The sequence below is a fragment of the Rhinopithecus bieti genome, unplaced genomic scaffold (assembly GCF_001698545.2).
Source record: "Rhinopithecus bieti isolate Rb0 unplaced genomic scaffold, ASM169854v2 scaffold_25396, whole genome shotgun sequence".
Classification (NCBI taxonomy): Eukaryota; Metazoa; Chordata; class Mammalia; order Primates; family Cercopithecidae; genus Rhinopithecus; species Rhinopithecus bieti.
In genome coordinates this window covers 1,582,490-1,605,226 of record NW_016812016.1, presented here as the reverse complement: position 1 = coordinate 1,605,226, position 22,737 = coordinate 1,582,490, and the positions used below count along the sequence as shown (strand labels likewise).

The 22,737-nt window shown below is 39.4% G+C and overlaps 1 protein-coding gene across 2 annotated transcripts; it reads left to right on the top strand.

The window, feature by feature from the left end:
• The first annotated feature begins 10,239 nt into the window (after positions 1 to 10,239).
• Positions 10,240 to 21,998, top strand: SNRPB2 (small nuclear ribonucleoprotein polypeptide B2). Of its 2 annotated transcripts, none has more exons than XM_017895516.1 (7): positions 10,240 to 10,343; positions 11,953 to 12,053; positions 12,448 to 12,620; positions 17,810 to 17,950; positions 19,059 to 19,109; positions 20,555 to 20,643; positions 21,077 to 21,998. In XM_017895516.1, the coding sequence occupies exons 3-7, from the start codon at positions 12,519 to 12,521 to the stop codon at positions 21,234 to 21,236; spliced, it is 543 nt and encodes a 180-aa protein (XP_017751005.1). In that variant the 5' UTR covers positions 10,240 to 10,343; positions 11,953 to 12,053; positions 12,448 to 12,518; the 3' UTR covers positions 21,237 to 21,998. The 2 variants fall into 2 exon arrangements, with proteins under 2 accessions (XP_017751005.1, XP_017751006.1); XM_017895517.1 differs by having other exon boundaries at positions 10,256 to 10,343; positions 11,953 to 12,057.
• The last annotated feature ends 739 nt before the right edge of the window (positions 21,999 to 22,737 follow it).

Below are 22,737 nucleotides of genomic sequence, written 5' to 3'. Positions count from 1 at the left end.
AACCTCCGCCTCCCGGAATTCAGGCGATTCTCCTGCCTCAGCCTTCCTAAGTAGCTGGGATTACAGGCATGCGCCACCACGGCCGGCTAATTTTGTGTTTTTAGCAGAGATGGGGTTTCTCCGTGTTGGTCAGGCTGGTCTCGAACTTTAGACCTCAGATGATCTGCCCGCCTCGGCCTCCCAAAGTGCTGGGATTACAGGTGTGAGCCCCCGCACCCGGCTCTGCCTGATTTTCAAAACTTTTTATACCATTGTTAAATTACTAACATATAATGCATTTGAGATCTTCTGAAGAGGGAAAGGATGCTTTTAGCCTAGGGAATGTGAAGACACTAATGAAGCCTTTCATTTCATCCAGGCTTTCCAGACTTGCCACAAATGTGCCACACTTACTCTCAAGGGTTTTTACCACATCTACAAAGAAACAAAATGAGTGTATTTAGCATCCTTGCTCAAGGTCACACAGTCAAGCTGACCTGTCAGGTGGCTGCCCACAAGTCAGTTCATCCCAAACAAGTAAACCAAATTCACTGTTTCCAGACCATCCAATTTTTATCTCCCTTTTCTCCTTTCTCTTATAAATTCTGTATTTGCCTTGGTTCACTGGCCGTCTATGGATTATCTTCCTTGTAGGAATAAAATTTGCAAGCACGAAAACTAAAATCTCTTTTAAAAAAATATAAAAGAAAACCAAACCTTCAATGACTCCCCCTTTTTAAAAAAAATTATTTTACTCTAAGTTCTGGGATATATGTGCAGAAGATGCAGGTTTGTTACATAGGTATACATGTGCCATGGTGGCTGGCTGCACCCATCAACCCGTCATCTGGGTTTTAAGCCCCACATGCATTAAGTATTTGTCCTAATGCTCTCCCTCCCCTTGCCCCCAACTCCCTGATAGGTCCCAGTATGTGATGTTCCCCTCCCTGTGTCCATGTGTTCTCATTGTTCAACTCCCACTTATGAGTAAGTGAGAACATGTGGTGTTTGTTTTTCCGTTTCTGTGTTAGTTTGCTGAGAATGATGGCTTCCAGTTTCATCCATGTCCCTGAAAGGACAGGGAACTCACTCTTTTGTATGGCTGCCATGACTCCCTATTTCATAACATCAAAAATAGAAGCTTCTCACCACTATTTATTCAAGTTCCTTTCACATTTCTTTACGACTCTAACATTCTGGTAAAGTTTATTCATTTGTCCCCTGAATGTGACCGACAAATTCTTACTTGTCTCTATCTGTCCTCAACATGCCTGTGTGGTTTTCTTTCAGAGTCAAGCTCAAATTCCTCCTGTATGTGTGTGTATATAAATTTATGAGCCAAGACTTGACAGTCCACGAACACGAGTGTCACTACCCATTCAACTGTTTGATTGTAAAATATCACATACTCTGTTCAAAGGGCCCCTTTCATTGCTATTGGGATAGAACCAAAGCTTTGCTACTGGGATTTATGGGATATGAGAGCAGGAAGGAACCTTGAAGAGACCATTCAGAGCAGCCATTCATTTTATAAATAAAGGCATCGAAGCCCAGAGCAGGTAAGTTAATTGTTCAACTCACACAATTAGTAGCATGAAACAGGACCTTGAGTTCAGTGCTGTGCTGAGACCAGCTCGTTCTAGCTTGAGACGCAGTTTTCAAATTTTCAGAAACTTTTTCGGCCAGCTGGGGTATTTACACCATAGAAATTGGCAGATTAAAAATTGGGGCATTCTTCTCTTCTCCTGTCCCTAGAGAGCTGGTTGTCAAGCATTTATCAGCACATCATTGACCTTGATTTTTCTCCATTTTCTTGAGAGGTTAAATGGAGGTCCCTTGGGTCCCTTTTTTCTCTCTATCATAGTAGCCAGTTACCCTGCACTTGCTTGTCACTCGGCAGGGTACAGTTTCCAAAACATCCAGACTTGCCTATCCATCTGTCTGCTTCCCATCTCCACCTGGATGTCTTACAGTCAACTGAAACTTAAGCTATCCAAAATGAAACACCTGATTCCCTACCAGCCACCTCTAGCCTGCCACTGCCCCAACACCATCCATTACTATTCCTCCAGGTATTTGCTTTGGAAACCTGGAAGGTACCTCTTGATTATTCCTCCCTTTTCCTTATGTTTTGTGTTGAATTGTGCCCCCGCACCCCTCCTAAAATACATACCTGTGACTATGACCTTATTAGGAAATAGGGTCTTTGCAGATGCAATTTGATGTAAATTGAGTTAATTCTATAGTACGATGAGGCTTTAATCCAATGTGACTGGTATCCTTATAAGAAGGGAAGAGACACAGAAAGAGATATGCATGTAATGACAGAAGCAGAGACCAGAGTGTTGTGTCTATAAGCCAAGGGATGCCAAAGATTGACAGCAATCATCAGAAGCCAAGAGAAAGGCACTGAACAGATTCTCCCTAGAGCTCTCATAGAGAGCATGATCCTGCTGACACCTTGATTTCAGACTTCTGGCCTCCAGAACTGTGAGAATAAATTTCTGTTACTTTAAGCCATCCAGTTTGTGATAGTTAGAGCAGTCCCAGGAAATAAATACACCTTCCAACCCTCACCCCCTCCATGTTCATTCCATCAGCAAGGCTTTGAATCACGTCTCTAAATAGAACTGGGATCTATCTACTTCTGTGCTGTCACTTTAATTCAGGCCACCTTCATCTCTACCTTGGACACTGCCACCATTTCTTCACTAGCCTAGACTTGACCCCTCCATTCCATTCAGAAAGATCCACACAGCGTTATATCATATCTTTTCCTGCTTAGAAGTCTGATTTCTATCGCTTTTAGCATAACCCTCAAATGACTTAACGTGGCTTATAAGATGCTAGCTGATTCTGGAAAGCTCATCTCAGTAAACTTTCTCTCTCATCTCCTGTGTTCCAGCTGTAACTGTCTGCTGCTTTTTTTTTTTTTTTTTTCAGTTCCTCAAATTTGGTGAAGTCCTTTCCATCTCAGACCTTTGCAAGAAGTATTCTGCCTGAGGAACTCTCTATTACCTTCCTCCTACTTACTACTTTTCTAACAACCAGCTCCTTCTTACCTTTAAGTCTAGAAAGCCTGTCCCTCCACCAGAATAGTCTCTTCCTTCCCAGAAGTGGTCGACAATGTAAATTTTCCATTCTCACGTCAAGTAATGGAGTCCAATTCCCTTCCCCTTGAATATAAGCTGGGTGGCCTCATAGCTCACTTGTAGCCAACAGAAATTGCTAGAAGTTTTGTTGTGTGATTTTCCAGGCCAGGTCCAAAGCATCATGAAGCTTCCACCTAATTTCCTTGGAATGCTTGGTCTGGGGGAACCTGGCACCTATGTAAGAAATCCAACAACCCTGAGACTACCAGGCTGAAAACAACCTGTGTAGCTGCTCCAGTTGACAGCCTCGTCTGAGCTTAGCCTTTTAGCCACTGCTACCATCAAACATGGGAGTGAAACTGTTTGGATCCTTTAGACCAGGCCATTCACCTGCCACAGTCTGACTGAATTCCTGATCTACTGGGTTCATGAGGCATAATCTAACAGTTGTTGTTTTAAGTAATAACTTTTTGAGGTAGTTTATCATGCAGCAACAGTGACGGGAGCACCTCCATAGCAGTTATTCACAACTCCCAAACACTGACATGTTGATTTGACATCTGTGAGATGGGAAGCTCTGTGATAGCAGGGACCATGCCTGTCTTCCTCACTACTGTATCTCCAACAGCTAACAGGATTTGCTATGTTGTAGGTGCCCAATAAAGGTAAGACAGTGAAGGTGCCCAATAAAGGTAAGACAGTGAAGGTGCCCAATAAAGGTAAGACATAGAATTTTCTATGTTGTAGGTGCCAAATAAAGGTAAGACAGTCCCAACGTCTTAGTATGGTTTTAGGCTACTTAAAGCATTTAAAGCTTGACACTGTACAAAGACTTCTGGGATATCCTATGTTAACAGAAGGAAGGAATGAGCTCTTCCCATCTCAGCCTCTTGTAATGGAATCTGACATTTGCAATTTCAGCCACAAGGAAATAAGTTAGAACTAATTTCTTTCAGGCCTCTAAACTGACCAGTCTTATTCATAATCCTCTACTGAGACGACAAAATGTATTATAAGTTATATTAATATCTTTGGAAAGTTGAAGTAATTTGGTAACATTAAATGTCAGGAAGTAGCTTCATATTAAAGCTGAACAAAGACTATGATTAAAGAGCGACCATCCAATATCAATGAGACAAACACAATTTCTTATTTTTTCACCACCAATTTTAATAAACTCATTAACTCTTGTGATGATGTTTCTGCCAGTGGATGATAGAGAAATTTACAATACTTGAACTGACCCACATTCACCTTAAAATAGAATAGGAAATATCAGCCTCATTTACATAATTGTTTTGGATTCCCTAGACAGAAATAATTTTCAGGGTTGTCATGTCTGTGCATAATCTGCAATTCAAATTAGAGCCCTCAGAATTTTTTCTTTCAACTTCTTTGTGATAAGAATCCAACCTGTCTCCTGAGGTTGAATCTTGCCTGATACGTTTTATACATACCTGATCTTGTGTTGCAAGATGATTCTACCAACCTAAAATTAGACCGTGAGCATGGTATCTCTTTATGTCTTCAGAATCCTTCTCTAAAGGTTTGTGAAAATGCTACCAACCACGAATTCTTCTCTAAGCTTGGCCCTAACATATTTTCTCACATATAGTCATCTTACATAGGTGCTTAATAAATGTGGGATTAAATTACTCAATAAAGGTCACTCGGAAGATGGATCCTATAGCTATACATTGATTACTTTGTGTTTTTTTTTTTTTTGGAATGTCAGTTATGCAGAAGAACATTGATTACTTTGACTTCCCCTTTAAAAGGTATGAGTCACCTCAGACATATAATCTCTTATGTACCAAAAATAGTTTGTAGTCGTGAAATAGTTCAAAACTCTTTTGAACTTTGTGAGAATTCTTTTTTTCTTTTGAGACAGAGTCTTGCGCTGTCGCCCAGGCTGGAGTGCAGCGGCAGGATCTCAGGTCACTGCAACCTCCACCTCCTGGGTTGAAGCAATTCTCCTCCCTCAGGCTTCTGAGTAGCTGGGATTACAGGCGCATGCAACCATGCCTGGCTAGTTTTTCTATGTTCAGTAGAGATGGGGGTTCACCATATTGGCCAGGCTGGTCTTGAACTACTGACCTAAAGCAATCCACCTGCCTCAGCCTCCCAAAGTGCTGCGATTACAGGCCAGGTGTGAACCACCATGCCCAGCCAAGAATTATTTCTCAGAGGTGATTTTGATCAATGTGTAAAGTCAGGAGGGGCTAGGCTATGCTGCATTAACAAATATCCCCTAAATATCAGTTAATTATTTCTTGCTTATATTACATGACCAATTTGAACTTGTGTGTGTTTGTGTGTGTGTGTGTGTGTGTGTGTGTGTGTGTGTGTGTGTTGGGCAGGAGGAGGGTGTCCTTTAATCATTAAGGCCTACACTTGACAGAGGTTCCATCTTGGGATATGTTTCCAAGATCACAAGGAAAGGAAAAAGGGCACCTGGCAAATTGTGCACTGTCCTGTGATGTTCCTACCTGGAAGTGATGCATGTCTTATGCTCTCACAATTCATTAGCCAAAGCAGTGACATGGCCATGCCCATTTTCAAAGGATGTAGAGTAGTGCAAGCCCTCCATGAGCCTGGAAGGAACAAGAATCACAATATTTGTGAACAGCTGAAATGACTACCACAAATTAGGAAGTGACCCAGGGCTCCCCAAACAAGCAATCGCCTGTTAAAAAGAATACATATTCCAGACTTTCTTTCTCTCACTTCAGGTTTATTTCCAAATGCCCAGTAGAAGGCAGTTAAAATAAAGTTTCAAATAAATACGAGCTCCGTTGAAAGAAATAGTTGATTTGTGTTTGGATAAGAAGATAGGATTCTGTATCTGATAGAATCTCTGTGGATCCAAAGATAACTACAGTTTGATACTAGAACCATTCTTTCTTTTTTTTGAGATGGAGTCTTGGTCTGTCACCCAGGCTGGAGTGCAGTGGTGTGATCCTGGCTCACTGCAACCTCCGCCTCCCGGGTTCAAGCAATTCTCCCACCTCAGCCTCCTAAGTAGCTGGGACTACAGGCATGCGCTACTGTACCTGGCTTTTTTTTTTTTTTTTTTTTTCAGTAGAGACGGGGTTTCACCATGTTGGCCAGGCTGGTCTCAAGCTCCTAACCTCAAGTGACCCACCCACCTCAGCCTCCCAAAGCTCTAGGACCACAGGCATGAGTCACCACGCCTGGCCTACCAACCATTCATTTTTTTTTTTTTTTCCTTTTTTTTTTCGAGATAGAGTCTAGCTCTGTCGCCCAGGCTGGGGTGCAGTGGCGTGATCTCGGCTCACTGCAACCTCCGCCTCCTGGGTTCAAGTGATTCTCCTGCCTCAGGCTCTAGACTAGCTGGGATTACACCCACACCCAGCTAATTTTTGTATTTATAGTAGAGACACGGTTTTACCGTGTTGGCCAGGCTGGTCTCGAACTCCTTACCTCGTGATCCACCCACCTTGGCCTCTCAAAGTGCTGACATTACAAAGTGAGCCACCACGCCTGGCCCCAACCATTCTTAAAAAAGAAATGTTTAGGTTCTTGCTACCCAAAATGCGGTATGGGACCAGCAGCATCAGCATCATCTGGGAGTTTGCTACAAATGCAGCTTCTCAGCACTGGATTAAGATATCTGGGGAATGCCCATGAAATCAATGATATATCACTTTTGAAATTACAGTCAGGGCCTGGCAGTGTTTTTTTTTTTTTTAAAGCTGTTCTTTTAAAATTTGTATTTCCAAACTGTCCTAAGGCTTAAGACTCAAAAAAAAATTTACAGTGATTAATTATAGGAGAAGAAAAACCCACTATATTTAAAAGTTGTGTGTGCATAATATTTTGTTTCATGGGGGCATCTCATGAGACTGAAATCTTAATTTTCTAGTCTCAAAGAGAACGGCAGTTGTATGATGCTACGTTAGCTAGCTTTAGGGGAGGGCAGGTGATACAATACTGAGCACAACCTACACGTCTCACAAAAAGTTCACCAAAAAAGTTCAGGTTTTCCCCACACTTCTTTGGATTAATGATCAGGTCCTCAAAGAAAAACTACCATTTCCAAACTTTATGGAATGTGCACATTCTCATAACCTATCTGAGATATCACCCATTCTGGGGAGAGGGTATTTTGGTGCATGTGAAAGACACACTATTCTTAACATTAATACAGTAGTACACATCAGAGGCAATAGTCATATTCTAGTTTTTTTCATTCCTAAAAACAAGACTGTATCCACAAAGAATAAAATAGTAAGAAGTAAAATGAAAGAAAATTAATTGCACAAAATTATTTCCTCCCTGAACTGGGGGAGGGAGAGTGGTGCTTTTTAGGAAGTTTCAGCCAATATTATCCCAACTTCCCAGGAAAACATAAACCTGATTTGATGCTCAACAATAATGCCTAGATTTGTTTAATGCTTGTTGTGAAAATAATTTCACTCTAGATAAATTTCTTAATGTAATCACCATCTGGGGGAAGAAAGAAGATACAGACGAATTGCCACACATTTTGTGGCTCTATCTAACATAAATAAGACAAAATTTATCCGCCAGTTTTATGATGCATCTTCCTTTATACATGGCTCCTCAAAACTACTGTAGCAGGATACCAAAAACATTTAATGAGAAACATAAAACAGGTGCAGATAAGGTAGAAAATATATGTGTATTCGGAGTCACTAAGAGACACCTCAGTTATCATCCTTATAATTTAGACATCTTGGCACAGTTTTATTCCCTACTGTTTGTAGTAATTTTTCTGCTCCTCCGAAAATAAGCGAGTTTTATCATCTGCAGATACATGACACTTGGATAGGGTGGTTACGGCGCTGTCTTCTTGTTTCTCTCGATGAAAAAAAACCTGTTTCACAGGAAAGTAAATCATGATGCCTAACCCAAATATGAAAGAACAGACTGAGCAGAACTAACAAAACTCATTTGCCCTTCTAGTTTTTAAAAAGGTGAGTTTTGGACATCTGATTCCTGATCTGACCCTCAAGAAGCGGATCTGGTTATAAAGTGATGATGTTTTACAGTACATGTGACCATAGTTTAGCTGCTATAATATTCTTAATATAGTTATATAACCAGGCTATGCAAGGTTTCTCACAAAACCAGAAAAGCTACCTGATCCCTATCATTCCCTTCCTGTACTGTTTGCAATTACTGGTTTCTCAGATCATTCAGGAAACCACTGAGAATCATTAACAGGTTATTGGAATGCACAGAGTGACTGCCCAAGGACAGTGCACTGGCTCTTTTTAGAAGAACCTGGAAAAGTGCATGCAGACCATTGCAGCTGAGTTGGCAATGGATGATTTGCTTCTCACAGTGTAATGTACAATAGCTGTAATTTAATTGTTAATAGAACATGATATGCAGTCTGTCGTCAGACCTCTGTGTCTCCTGTGGTATTTTCTTCTAGGTTGGAGTGTCTTTGCATAATCACATCTTATTCTCTTTTAACAGTTATCTATCAACTCTTGGCTAGATCCCCTTATATAATAAAGAGTATAGTTTATTCTCAATAGTTTAGCCATCCTCATTATCAATAAATAGAACTAACTGTTGAGATGCTCATACTAATATGCAGAACAGCTTGTCCTTTGTTATTTAGAAATTGTTTATATTAAGTTTATATTCTCTTTTAATTTGTTAAAGATATACTTATAATTCTTTGACTGAGATAGAAATTTCTCATTTATTTATTTCTTCTTATTTATTTATTTATTTATTTATTTATTTATTTCAGAGATGAGATCTCACTATGTTGCCCAGGATGATTTCAAACTCCTGGCCTCAACCAGTCCTCCTGTCTCAGCCTCCGCAAACGCTAGGATTACAGGTGTGAGCTACTACACGCAGCCATTTCTTGTAGTATTAGATCTATAACATAAAAGGATGTTTTTCTGTGATCCCTTAACATTTTCTACACTCATCTGCATGTTCAAAGCATATTTGTTTACTGTTGCCTAGTTTTCCATGTCATTCATTCATTTATCCAATACATATTAATTATCAGTCACTATTCTCATTACTAAGGGTACTTGAGTGAACAGCGCAGACAAAATCCCCACCCTTAAGAAGCTTATATTATTTTCAAGTTGTTGCAACTTTAGGTGTTTTTTAAAAAATAAAAATTCCCAGGTGATAAAACCAACTTATTTGACAGCTACCTGCCTCACCAATATAACCAAGTTATAGCCAGAACTCAGAAATAACATTTTTGAGCTTCACCAATCTAACCAAGTTATAGCCAGAATTCAGAAATAACATTTTTGAGCATTTATTTTGTGTCTGGTAATGTGCCAACCACTTTACATTTATTTTAGCTCATTTAATGCTTACAACAACTAGAAGGAGATACTATTAGGATCCCTATTTTACAGATGAAAAAAGTGAAGATCAGAGAGACTAGTTAAGTAGAGGTACAAGATTAGGTTCCACTTGACTCTTAACAACCATTTCATATTCCAGGTAATGCTTTACAGACATCTGATGAATGGATGAATGAATGAAAGCATGGGAATTTTTTTGGGAATTCCCATTCAGCTTGGCATAAATACTAACTCGTTAGATTACCCTAGAAAATCTAGACTTTTGTGGGAAGAAAAGAGTGGGAAGGGTGGTAGGGAATTATTTTTTCCGAGATGACTGGGTTCTCTCAGCATGGTTGCCTTATCTGGTGAGAGATGAGAATTGGGCAGACACCAATTGGGCCCTGGGCCCTCAAACTGGGTAGCCTCTGAGATTCAAGTTCATCAGCAGAGTGTTGGAGGACAGTTCCTGCAGAGCCCCAGGAATCAGAGGAGACTTGGAGGCAGGAGGAACCGGCTATCCTAAAGGTGATTTTAAACCGAGGCAGCCAGAGCCCAAAGAAGGGCGAAACCAGAACTGCCCCGTAGCATGAGGGCCACAGCCTGTAAAATTACATAGGATTTATAAAAGTGGAAGGCACTCTTGCGCGGGGTAAAGCTTCGCAAGGTCGTGGTAAGGGAAATGATTCACTCTTCTTCCCTATTCCCTCGCAGCATGGTCCCCACAAACCCCGTCCCTTTCCCAATTTCCACTTCCGTACTCTTCTGCCCGCAGGGCATACGCACGCGCAAAGCGATTACCATCCCGGGCCGCCAGAGACCCTGAAGCATCGATCTGCTCTGCGCTCGGCTTGTAGACTTGTGGGCGCTCGATTGAGGAGCGTGGCAACGTTACTTCCGGTGCCTGGCTCCATTTCCTGCTTTTGGTTCTTACGGGAGACGGCGTAGGCCTCAGGTGAGTTCGTGCACGTTTTACCTCGCTGTTTCGGTTTTCCTGGCTCCTCGGCCCTTTTCTCCCCTGTTGCAGCTGGGAGCGGACGAAGCGCGAAGCTGGGGTGGGGACGCGTTTGGCCCGGGTTTGGATCTCGGAGTACCCGGGTAGGCCGGGGGCAAGGAAGAGATGGGAGACTGACTCTGGGGCCGAGCATCCCGTGGCAGCTCCCTTGGACTTCGTTAGGGGGCCTCGGGCGAAGGTGCTTCTGTCTGGAGAGGCGGGAGGCTTGCGCTTAGAAAGTAAAGGATAATGTCCGTCTGCTTGTGCGAGGCGTTGACAGTTCACTGCGCTTTCAGGTGTCTTCCAGCGGTTCCCTTTTAGTGGTGGCGGGTAATTCAGGGTGCCCCTGTAACAATCCAGCTCACGATCAAACCTCGCAAGAAACCCCGCAAGAGCCTCCCTTTGTCCCCCTACCTTCAGTTTAACCTCTGCCTCAGTCACTTCCATTTCGTCGTCTCCTTTGTGACCCTTGCCGCTTCTCCAGATTTCGATTTAGGGGGTCCCAAGGCTTGGAGAAGCGTTACGTTTTACCTGTTACCTGCACAAGTGCAGCCCCTGCTTGTAGGCTCTTCCCTTGTTAATCATCCAATGCTGTTCATGTACAGTGGATGCTCTGTAAATATTTGTGAGATAAAGGAATATGTGGGGCACACAAGGAAATCAAGCAAGTTCACAATTTGCAAGTAAAAACCACGTAAAAAAAAATGCAATAGTGTGGTAGACGAGGAAGAGAAGTGTAGAGGAGAAAGCAAGGGCTGAATTTCCAGGCCTGATGCTTATTAGCTGTGTGACCTTAGGCACGTTCCTTAACTGGTAATAGCTGTTAATAATAGCTACTCTAAGTGCTTACCGCTGATGCAAAACTGTGCTAGAACTCATTTAGTCTTCTGAGTTCGATTGGGTAGGTTCTGTTACCATTCTCGTTTTACTGATGAGGATCTGACAGATTAAGGAACTTCCCTCAGGCAAACAGCTAATAAGAAGCATAAATAGGATTTGAATTCACATCTGGCTGGTACTAGAATCTGAGTTTAAGGGTCATGCCACACTGCTGTCATTGAGCTCCTTTCTTTCAAGTCGGTTAGAGGTAACCTTGGAGTCCAGATAGCTTGGTGATGCTATATACAAATTAAGTAATAGGTATGGAAGGACTTTGTAAGTGCACCCAAGAAGTAGTTGGCAAACTCCATTAATGTCTAACCTTATGATTTTCACTGGATGTACATTTACTACTCTGTCATTTTTCTTCAAATCTGCATTTTAAAATTATTGAGGAGGTGGAAAGAAAATATTGTCATAAGTGAAAAGTAAGTGTGAAAATAAATGTGTTGAATTAAATGATGTTACTAAAATCTGGCTAGGTATTGGTGCTCCAAGTTTTGAGCATGAGAAACTCTTCTCCTTTTGTATGAAAAGGAGGGCTAGTAGGTGCTGGAGGTACACTAAAGGCTTCAGCCAAACTGACATTTTCTGACAATTGGAATTGAAAGAGAAGTGAAAGGTTAATAATTCTTGTGTTGTGTCCTTATGCCACAGTCCAGTATAATTTACTCCTTCCTTTTTATAACAGATTTTTTACTGTCTCCTTCTGAAGAATTTAACACAAACATGGATATCAGACCAAATCATACTATTTATATCAACAATATGAATGACAAAATTAAAAGGAAGGTAAGTGCTTTTAAAATACTTGTTCACTACTAAAATGTGTTTATTTACTACCGTCTTAAAAATTGTATTGCCTCAAAACCTCTCACCTCGTCATCTTAGTGCCTGAAATAATGGTTTATCCCATTTCCTATAGGGATTTGAAAGCTTTTAAAAAACAAAAATAGGTAGGAATTGACAGTGTGTACAGTCTGTTTCTACTCATAGATATAATGGTTTCATCTGACTTTTAAAATTACATATAGCCAATGGGAATAGTATATGTTTTTATAAACATTAAATATATATAACTATAAATAAGTGAATGGTGGGGAGGCAACTCAATGCAGTATCATTTTATGAAGACTTTTGTCATTATCTTATTACCAATGACTTGTTTCTTTTCTAATTTGGACAGAATTGAAGAGATCCCTGTATGCCCTGTTTTCTCAGTTCGGTCATGTGGTGGACATTGTGGCTTTAAAGACCATGAAGATGAGGGGGCAGGCCTTTGTCATATTTAAGGAACTGGGCTCATCCACGAATGCTTTGAGACAGTTACAAGGATTTCCATTTTATGGTAAACCAATGGTAAGCCAATTACATTATTTCACTTTAATCAAGAAATTAATGATATTGATGGTACAGTAGATTTGTAAATATGCTTGAAACTGTGGCTGTTGCTTTCGGCTTTTAATTTCATGTGTTTGGGTTTATGTGTTTTTATAGAAAAACAATAGCAGTAGTGTTTAATTTATGACGGTTAAGATGGCTGAAAACAAAATACATTGAGATGTAGAATATTTAAAAAAATAATGGCAGTCTAGGCGATAGTCTTATCTCAAAAAGTTAGAAATTAATAATAACCTGGAAGACTTGAAAAGAAACCTGTTTGTAAACTTGTAAAACATTACAAAAGTCAAGAGCTGAAGAGGAAATTCAGTCTGAAGTTTTAGAAAATGCTATAGTGAAATACTATATGTCAGAAGCTACACAGTCTAGATGAAACAGTGATCTAAAATGATAGGTTTAAACTCATAGGTTTTAGGAATAACAATGGAAATGAAATGGTTATGCATGGAGTTTTAAACTCAGGAATGTCATAATGACATTCACATCTAGCTGCTGGATGAAGGTCGCATTGTGGGAGGGACAGAAAGGAAGTGGGAAACTCAGGAGGCCCTTGATGTAAATCAGAGATGTAGAGGATCAGATAATGGTGACCACAGAGTGTGAAGCAAGGGGTTCTCTATGTCTGAGGGAATATACTGTACCTTGGGTGTGGATTCCAAACTGCTTTTTTTCTGCGATTAGAATGTGATGTGAAGGAGTGTTGGACAAAGAGCCAGAGACCAGGGTTTAGAGGAGCTGGGTCTTCATTCTGGTTGTACTATTAACTGGCTCTGTGCGTGTGGTCAGTTTTACCACCTCTGAAGTGTAAACAAATTGATTCTTTGGTCTAATGCAGGCATCAGCAAAAACTGTAAAGAAGTACCTAATACTTTAGGCTTTGTAGGCCATATGTGGTTTCTGTTACCTATTCTTTTATGTGCTTATGTTTTTTAACAACCCTTTAACATTATCAAAAAAAGTTCATGTAGGCCATGGGCAGGGTTTGGCTCAGACTGTGGTACAGACCACTGATCTAATCCTTTCATTTTACAGATGAAGAACCAGGCACAGAAAGTTTAATTGTTCATCTAGGTTATAGTAATATAACCAGTGGCAGCATCAGGAGTTGACAACTAATCCAACAGCTAGTATTGTGATTTTTTTTTTTTTTTCTGTATTACAGGTCAGCAAACTTTCCATAAAGGACCAGATAGTAAATACATTACACTTTGCAAGCCAGATAATCTGTGTTGCAGCTACTACTCAACTCTGCTTTTATAGCAGGAAGAGCAGTCACAGATAAGAACAGGGAGTGTTCGCTACAGACAGTAATGTGAGGACCCCTGTTTGTATTTATTTATTTATTTATTATTATTATTATTATTTTTTGAGACGGAGTCTTGCTCTGCCACCCAGGCTGGAGTGCAGTGGCGTGATCTCAGTTCACTGCAAGCTCCACCTCTCGGGTTCACGCCAGTCTCCTGCCTCAGCCTTCCAAGTAGCTGGGACTACAGGCGCCTACCACCATGCCTGGCTAATTTTTTGTATTTTAGTAGAGATGGGGTTTCACTGTGTTAGTCAGGATCGAGGACTGCTGTTTTATACCACGATGTTTAATTCAGGACTGAGCACCTTTTTTTCTGTTACTAGAGCAAATTCTTCTCATCCTCTATCCAGCTCTTCTTTACCCATCACTTCCCAGCTGACTAGACACCATTTTTGTGGACAGACCTATCCCAGGAAACTGTGGGATAGTACCTGTGTAATCTAATTTTTAGTAAATTGGTGTTGCCTGAAACCAGTGGGTCTCGCGTAGTAGTATGAGGAAACACCATAATTGAGATCTCAGTTGGCAGCAGCATAGGGTCTGGGTTTTAGCTTACATCTAAAATTACTTTAACTTGAAAGTAATTTTAACTTGAACATTTTAACTTGAAAGAAAGTTTCTTCCCATGGAGGGTTTAGAGCTATTTTGCTAAGTGGAGATGACAAGTTTGCATGTGTCTGTTACTCAGATACAGGAAAGGAAATTGTTTGCTGTGTTGGGCACCAGCTTCATCTTGCCAACTAATTATTTTTTAAAATTAGTGGGAAAAGTGTATTAGATTGATTATTGTATTGAAGCATTTTGGGAGGTCCATTCTTTTCCTACAGAAAGGTAACAGATACTGCCAAATCTCCAGCATCTTAGAAGAGGGGAAATAGAGTTTTTTGGGCTGTCTTGTTTATGTCTTATTGTGGTTTTAGTTGCTCTTCTGTTTTAACTCCAACATACCAGATCAGAAATGAACAAAATTTGCTATAACTTGGAACTCAGAACAGAATTACTCTCTCTGATTCAAGGGCATTTAATTAATGCCAAAAGTACCTTAGTAAAATAGAACCGTCTTCCTAAGGGCTTCGTCATGAAAACTTTGGCATAAGTAAATCTTGCCCTTCTCTAAGTTGTGGTTAGATTTTTATCTCTAACAGGTATTTAGTCTAGACTAGGGTTTCTCAACCCTGTCACTTTGGACGTTTTGAAATGAATGATTCTTTGTTGCAGGGGCCTGTCTTGTTCATTACAGGGTGTTTAACAGCATCCCTGGCCTCTACCCGCAGGGTGCCAGTAGCATAACAACGAGTAATGTCTCCAGCTAGTGCCAGTTGTGCCCTGGCAGACAAAATCACCTCTGGTTGAGAACCACTGGTTTAAATGAACCAGCTAAGAGCTATTGCTGAGATCAGATATTTTCACAGGTGACTCGGTCATAAGGACAGACAAATCAGGTCACCCAAGATCTGTTCAGGTCAGGCACAAGGTTGCAGAGCCAAGGGAGTTGTGAGGGAACCCTTAGGACGAAGTCAGAAGTTAGTCTAACCCTTCAACTTGTCTCCTTTTGGTTAGATGATGATGGCAAGACTAGCAGAGTTACATGCAGGGATAAGCACACTTAAAGCCACTGTGGTACAGCGGCCCAGACCAGCCAGAAAGAGCCTGGGATTCTGAGGTGTGGGTTTAGGCTTACTCCTTCCCCTCTTGTTTCCCCAGTGTAGTCATCTCTAGCTGAAGTAAAAGAAGAGGAAGAATTGATCTTGGTTTTGACAAATTCTCTGCTTTGTTAATCCACACTACTTTAAAATGTTTCTTGTTCTTTTCAGATCAAGATCAAATTCTTGTTATATGAGGCAATAAAATTTTGCATACCTATTTTATACAAAGTAATTTGTACAGATGACTACAGAGCAGTAATTTGTAGGATTATTGCATTTTGATCAGAGAGGTAGTAATTCTTTCAGCTCCAGGGAGGAAGAGTTTGCTTGAAATGGAGGTTGGAGATTACAGATAGTCATATGTAGATAACAGTTTAACTCATGGCAGAAATATTCAGACAGTTCATTGGCACTGAGTGTAGTTTTGTGATAATGCTTCAGGCCAGGGCTACTCAAAGTGTGGTCCCCATGCCAATAACATTACCACCTTTGTGCTTGTTAAAAGTGCAGAATCCCAGGTTCGCCCAGACCTACCACATCAGAACTTTTACCTGCTTTCCAGGCATTTGGAATGCAAACTATAATTGATGAAATACTATCCTGGACAAGTTTTTGAACCTTTCCCTGTTGTAATAGGTGCCTCTTGGTGTCAGCACGGAAGGCATATGCAAGTGGTCCAGTCACACTATCTGTGATCCCATTCTTTTGCTTTCTTTTTTAAAACATTTTAAAATTTGGTAAGTTGTTTCCAGTGTTAAAGTCACTTCACGTAAAGGTGATAGATTCAAAGGAAAGTCATTCCCAGTCTTCTGTACTTTAACTATTGGAAGTAACATTCCATATGACACATCCCACAGCTGATTGACACGTCGTTGCTTCTGTTGAGAGTCACTGGTAAGGGGAAGGCAACTCTGCAATGCATTTTTTGTTGTTGTTGTTTTTGTTCTTTGTGCATCTGTTTTTTTAAACACACGTGCTTATAGCAGCTTTATTCATAATCGCCAAAAACTATAAACCAAATATCCTTCATTGGATGATGTAAAACAAATTGGTACATCAATACGATGAAATACTACTTGCCGTTAAATGCAACGGCATAGATGAATCTCAAAGGCATTATGCCAAGTAAAGGAAGGCAGCCTCTGGGTTACGTGATGCATGATCCTATCTGTGTGACATTCTGGAAAGGGCAGCAGGGACAGAGAACAGATGAGTGTTTGGAAGAGGAGGGATGGGGTAACAAAGGGGAAGCATGAGGGGATTTTTAGGTGATAGAACTGCCCTGTGTCCTGTTTGTGGTGGTAGATACATTAATCTATACAAGTGTTACAACTCAGAGCAGTACATCCAAAAAGTTACCATGCAAAAAAGTTATATTTAAGGCCCCAAATTTATGATGTTTAGAATTCTGAAAATGAAAAAAAAATTCAAATAAACTTATTAAAATGGTTTAAAGGAAATTTTCCATCTAATTTTCTGCCAGGAAAATTTTCCATCTAATTTTCTGCCAGTGGGGGCTCTGCCACACTAGCCCTAGTGTTCTGTGGGCCTATTCTGTCTGTAAAACAGGATTAGTCTAGAACAGTGATTTTCTTTCTTTTTCCCAAGCTCCCTCAAATTACATCCCTGGGTGCTCCCTCTGTGACTGTAGGATGCGGGTAGGTTTGGAGAGAAAAGGGCATTTGGCCTCCACTGGGCTCTGGAGCCCAGTTCCATGTCAAGCTGAGCAGTTTTGCTTTTGTTTGTTTTATATGTTGTTTGTTGAAAACCTCTGGATTAGAATAGCTGGTCTTGAGCCGGATTCCCAGGCACCGAGGAGATTTGAACAGTTCTGGATTCCAAAGCCCGCTGGTGGAGCCCCCTCATTTGTCCCTTTAACACTTCAATGCAGTTTTCTCTGTTCTTCGATTAAATGGAGAGAAGCCGCAGCACAGATATTTCAAAGTCATATGTTTCTCACACGAAAATGTATGGGTTTTTTAATCTAATAAACACACTTGAATCTAACTTTGTCTAAATTATGAATTATATCCCACCGTTTATTTCCATTTGGCACTCAGTATATTTTGACAGATTTCCTTAAGGTGTTTAAAATTAGCTTGTAGTGTATTTGCGTAATGAAATTTGAAATATTAATGACTAGTGTAAACATCCTTCAGCATGAGAAGTAACCTGTTTTCAAATAATTAAAACAGCGAATACAGTATGCAAAAACAGATTCGGATATAATATCTAAAATGCGTGGAACTTTTGCTGACAAAGAAAAGAAGAAAGAAAAGAAAAAAGCCAAAACTGTGGAACAGACTGCAACAACCGCAAACAAAAAGCCTGGCCAGGTAAGATAGACCCAAAAAGTTCCTGTTTGTCTTGGTGTTAAAAACTTGATAGATGCTTGTCTTACAGGTGAGGAATGATCTTAGGCTTGTCTGTATATGTGCATAAATGTGTGTTTAAAAGATGGTTTTAAGAAGCTAGAATGGTTGACTTCTAAAATTCAGTATTAAGAAACAAAATATAAACCTTAACATATGCGTATTTATATTAAGCAATTTTAAATTTGCATGGCATTTAATTCCATCATTCTCTAAAATATGTTAATACCTTTTGGTTTATTTCTCAAGTTTTGCTGCCTATAAATAATACTGTAGTTATTATTTTTAATCATGAGTACTTCACTCAAAGTGTCTTTCTTTGAACAATTCAGTAATACAAAATATAATTTGAAATACCAGATAAAAGTGAAATATACTGCTGGGTGCCATGGTGGCTCATGCCTATAATCCCAGCACTTTGGGAGGCTGAGGTGGGTGGATCACCTGAGGTCAGGAGTTCGAGACCAGCCTGGCCAACATGGTGAAACCCCATCTGTACTAAAAATACAAAAAATTAGCCAACTGTGGTGGTGGATGCCTGTAATCCCAGCTACTCAGGAGGCTGAAGCAGGAGAATCGCTTGAACCCAGGAGGCAGAGGTGGCAGTGAGGTGAGATTACGCCGTTGCACTCCAGCCTGGGCGACAAGAGCAAGACTCGATCTCAACAACAACAACAAAAAAAGTGAAATTTACCAAAAAGTAATTACTTCTGGATTGAAAGTGATTAAAAGTCAGTTTTACTAAATGACTTATGTCCAACTGTTTTTAAAAGTTAAGACTAGACCTTGGTTTTCTGTTATATATTTCTTCATAATTTTAAAGCTAAGAGGTTAAATTTTATAATATACTATTTAAAATTTAGGGCTAACCTTAACAAAAATAACCGACAAATTAAGAACATGAATGTTTGAGTCAGTGTTAAGGTATAAATTCTTAAAGTAAAATTAGATGGAATAAGAAGGATATCTGTTGGAATTAATGTTATTTTTAATGCAGTAATTATAAATATAAATACCTGCTGCCTTTTTGGAGGGATTGGATATTTAAACTCTCCCTATTTCTTTTGCTTAGGGAACTCCAAATTCAGCTAATACCCAAGGAAATACAACACCAAATCCTCAGGTAATTTTTTTTCCATGTCGTGCTTACCTTAAAATAAGATTGTCAAAATTACAACAGTAGTATACAACAATTTGCATGTCTCCAAAAACAAAATGATTTCATCTACAAGACATAGTGCGTTGAATTGTCTCCACTGTAATGTAAAAACTCACTCCTGAAGAACATTTTAATTCCTTTTTAGAGGGAGAAAACAACACCTGACTTTATTTCTTGTTTTCCATAATGAATCAGTGACAGAATCAAAATGATAAACTTTAAACTCTGCGAGGGCTGGGAGCAGACATTTTTGTTTTCCCTACAGTACCTAAAGCTTTCCACAGTTGCATGGGTGAGGGTTAACTGGCAGGGTCAGGGGCTCTCTTCCATTCCAGTTGGTTGAAACACTAGTGTTTTCTGGAGACTCACACACTCTTTGGGCATACAGTTTTATAGTTACCTTTGCACTTCCTGAACACAAATAAATTTCAGCCTTTTTTTTTTTTTTAAGCCTCCATGTACAAATGTTTTGGAAACTCCGTATTAAATCTCCCCACGATGTACCTCAAAGAGAAAGCCTCAGTAATGTGCTGATGGTTTCATACTTTTGTTTTCAGATGCTGGAGTCTGGCAAGATCCTTAAATCCATAGAATTCTCTGTACCACTGAGGTTTTTCTCCTCTTGTTTTAAGTTACTTGGATTTTTCATCTCCTCAGCATTTATAGTCCAGTTCACAAATGCCAACACTTAATCCTCTAAGCCTTGAGTTGTTCGCTAATTGTTTTCTACACTTGCTCTTTTCTCTTTAATGAAAGCAGCCTGAAGACAGAGCTCTTTTCATATATACAAGACTCTTTCTCTGGTGCCCCATAACCTCTGGATGGGATATCAAATGAGTAATATCTAATAACTAAGTGTTTGTTACTGCTTGTTTGTATGTAACTAGATGCTGTGCATATCTCATTTACTTGCCAAAAATAAGTGCATTAAAAGTCCCTAAGCAGTGGTTCTCAGTGGTAATCGTTCTAGTTCCGTTTTTGTTTTTTTTGTTTTTTTCTTTTTTTGGGTTTAATATGCTGGGAAGTAGTAATAGTAAAGAGGAATTAAGTATCTGATACTGAGTTTGGTAACCAGCTATGGAGGGGTGACATTGCTGGCCATCTGTAATTTCTTTAAGATCATTGATTATGTTATCCAGGTGACAAAATTCTCCAATCACGACTCACCTCCAGATGTGTAAAACATAATTGTTTCATATACTGTTAAACACTTAAGAGATTTGTAATTTTCCAAACCTTTAATGTCTTGACTTGAATGTCTGCCTTGCTTAGTTACTGTAAGGTTTTGATTTATTTCTCCAGTGTCGTTGTTTTTCAGTTTTATTGTTTAGTATAGTAAGATTTCACGTCCCTAGCTTACGATGCTGTTTAAACTTACAAGCTAACTTTGCCTTTTTACTTTTTAATAGGTCCCTGATTACCCTCCAAACTATATTTTATTCCTTAATAACTTACCAGAAGAGACTAATGAGATGATGTTATCCATGCTGTTTAATCAGTAAGTTTTTTCATAAATAAGTCTGTTTTCTGAGAGCTTCCTCACAGGACAAGTAGCACTTCCATGGGTTGAATCCATTGATCACACAGCAGTAATTCCTTACAGGTTCATTGATTTGGTCTGGGATGAATCATGAATTGGAGCCAATTTGCCGATTTAGCAAATAAAGAGCTAAATTTCCTCTAATGTTTGAATTCTTAACTCTGATTGATATAATAACAAAGCTTTGATATAATATAAAATAGAATTAGTTTATTCTTGTAGTTCCTCCATGGTGTCAATTATATTTTAGGCTCTTCCATCTACTCAGTATTCTTGGTTAGGGTATGGTTATTTTTCTTGGACTAGTATTAGGAAGTTGCTTAACAAATTTTAACACAAAGCCAACATTTATGTACTTGCTGTATACGTGAATTGTTTTTCTTCTTTATAGGTTCCCTGGCTTCAAGGAAGTACGTCTGGTACCAGGGAGGCATGACATTGCTTTTGTTGAATTTGAAAATGATGGGCAGGCTGGAGCTGCCAGGGATGCTTTACAGGGATTTAAGATCACACCGTCCCATGCTATGAAGATCACCTATGCCAAGAAATAACATTTGGGACAGTCATCTTTAAAGGACTTGGTGTTATTTATAGTGTTTGTTTTGGTAACATTTGGCTGGGTCATTTTAATAGTTAGAGATTAGGGGAGTAAAAGTGAAATTTTGTGAAGGACTTAAATTACCCAGTGTTTCTTTAGCCTTGGTGAACTATGAAATACGAAGACCTTAATTTTGTACAATAAACTTTGTATTCTGTGTATATAATGCTTTCTTTATTGACCCATTGCCCTATCATCAGATGACTGTTCTGGTCTAGAACACACTTAAGGTTTATAAAATTGTATAATAGGATGCTTTTCTAGTGTTATTTTGGTGGAGCTAATGATACAACATCATTGAACCATTTTAATAAAAGTTAAGTAGAATTAGATCACAGAAGTTAGTAGACGACTGTTGTATTAATGGTAATAATGATTGTTCTGGGTATTAGAAGAAAATGAGACCTAGGCGGGATCTAAATTTGATCTTTGTATCCTTTTAAGAAATGAATATATTATTTTGCTGGTAGTAGGGATTCCACAGGTTTTCTTCATTCAGTATTAAATAAAGGCTGTGTTTATTGTTTACCGAGAAAACGGAAAGGGGATGCTGTCTTCAAGCTGCATTTAATGCTCTTTCCTTCATGAGGCAGGACTGTTCTGAGGTTAATACCCAACCTCTTTAGTGAAAGACCTCCGGGGTAAAAATTTTACGATCTGTAGTCTTTTTTTTTCCCCTTAAGACAAATAGGCTGATTAATAAGAGTTGCCAGTGCTAAGTTTGCTACTTCTTTGTAATTCTTAAACACCAGTGTTCAAATATTTCCAAAGCCCGTTTTCTTTAGCTTTTGATTTATATTTAAGCCTATCGATTCAGTCCTCTGCTGAATAAACCATGGGTATCTCCAGAAGTGGACAATTTGTTTTTACAAGTATAGTACATACTGATAGTAACAACAACAAGAAAACAGTACTTTTTTTTTTTGGTGTTCCAGTTTTACTATTCCTTGAACAAAACTTTTATCACTTGGAATTTTATTGTCTACTTATGGAAAGACCACTTTTAGACTTATGTAGACAGATTATCACATCACTGTTATGCATACATAAAGAGGGAAAAAATTTTCCTATAACTTTGCCACATTTAGTCTGACTCTTCTGAGTAACTTTTTTAACCCAGTTGTCAAGCTCCTATACTTTTGTAAAATGTATTAACAGTGAATTACTAGAAAATGGGCCATGCTCTTGTATATTACAGTGATGTGAATTGCTGATAAAGTTTCTAACTGCTCACTCTCGGATACTGTACTTTTCTAAGAACTGGGTATAATTCACAGACTGATCCTGTGCCCAGGCCTGGCCATGCTTTGAGTGGCTGTATTGGAGCAGAAAGGTCAGGGTGGCTCACCTGGGGTGAGAATGAGGGGGGTGAATAGTAAGAGGGGTCGTGTAGGTCTTCTTAAGGATTTGCTTATACTCCGAGTGAAATGGGGAACTATTTTAGAGAATTTTTT

Bases quoted from the DNA above. Each gene is read 5' to 3' on its own strand.
- SNRPB2 (XM_017895517.1), top strand. From the start codon at position 11,991: ATGGATATCAGACCAAATCATACTATTTATATCAACAATATGAATGAC. The intron at 17,951-19,058 runs GTAAGATAGACC...TCTTTTGCTTAG, and splicing joins CAAACAAAAAGCCTGGCCAG to GGAACTCCAAATTCAGCTAA. The intron at 19,110-20,554 runs GTAATTTTTTTT...ACTTTTTAATAG, and splicing joins ATACAACACCAAATCCTCAG to GTCCCTGATTACCCTCCAAA.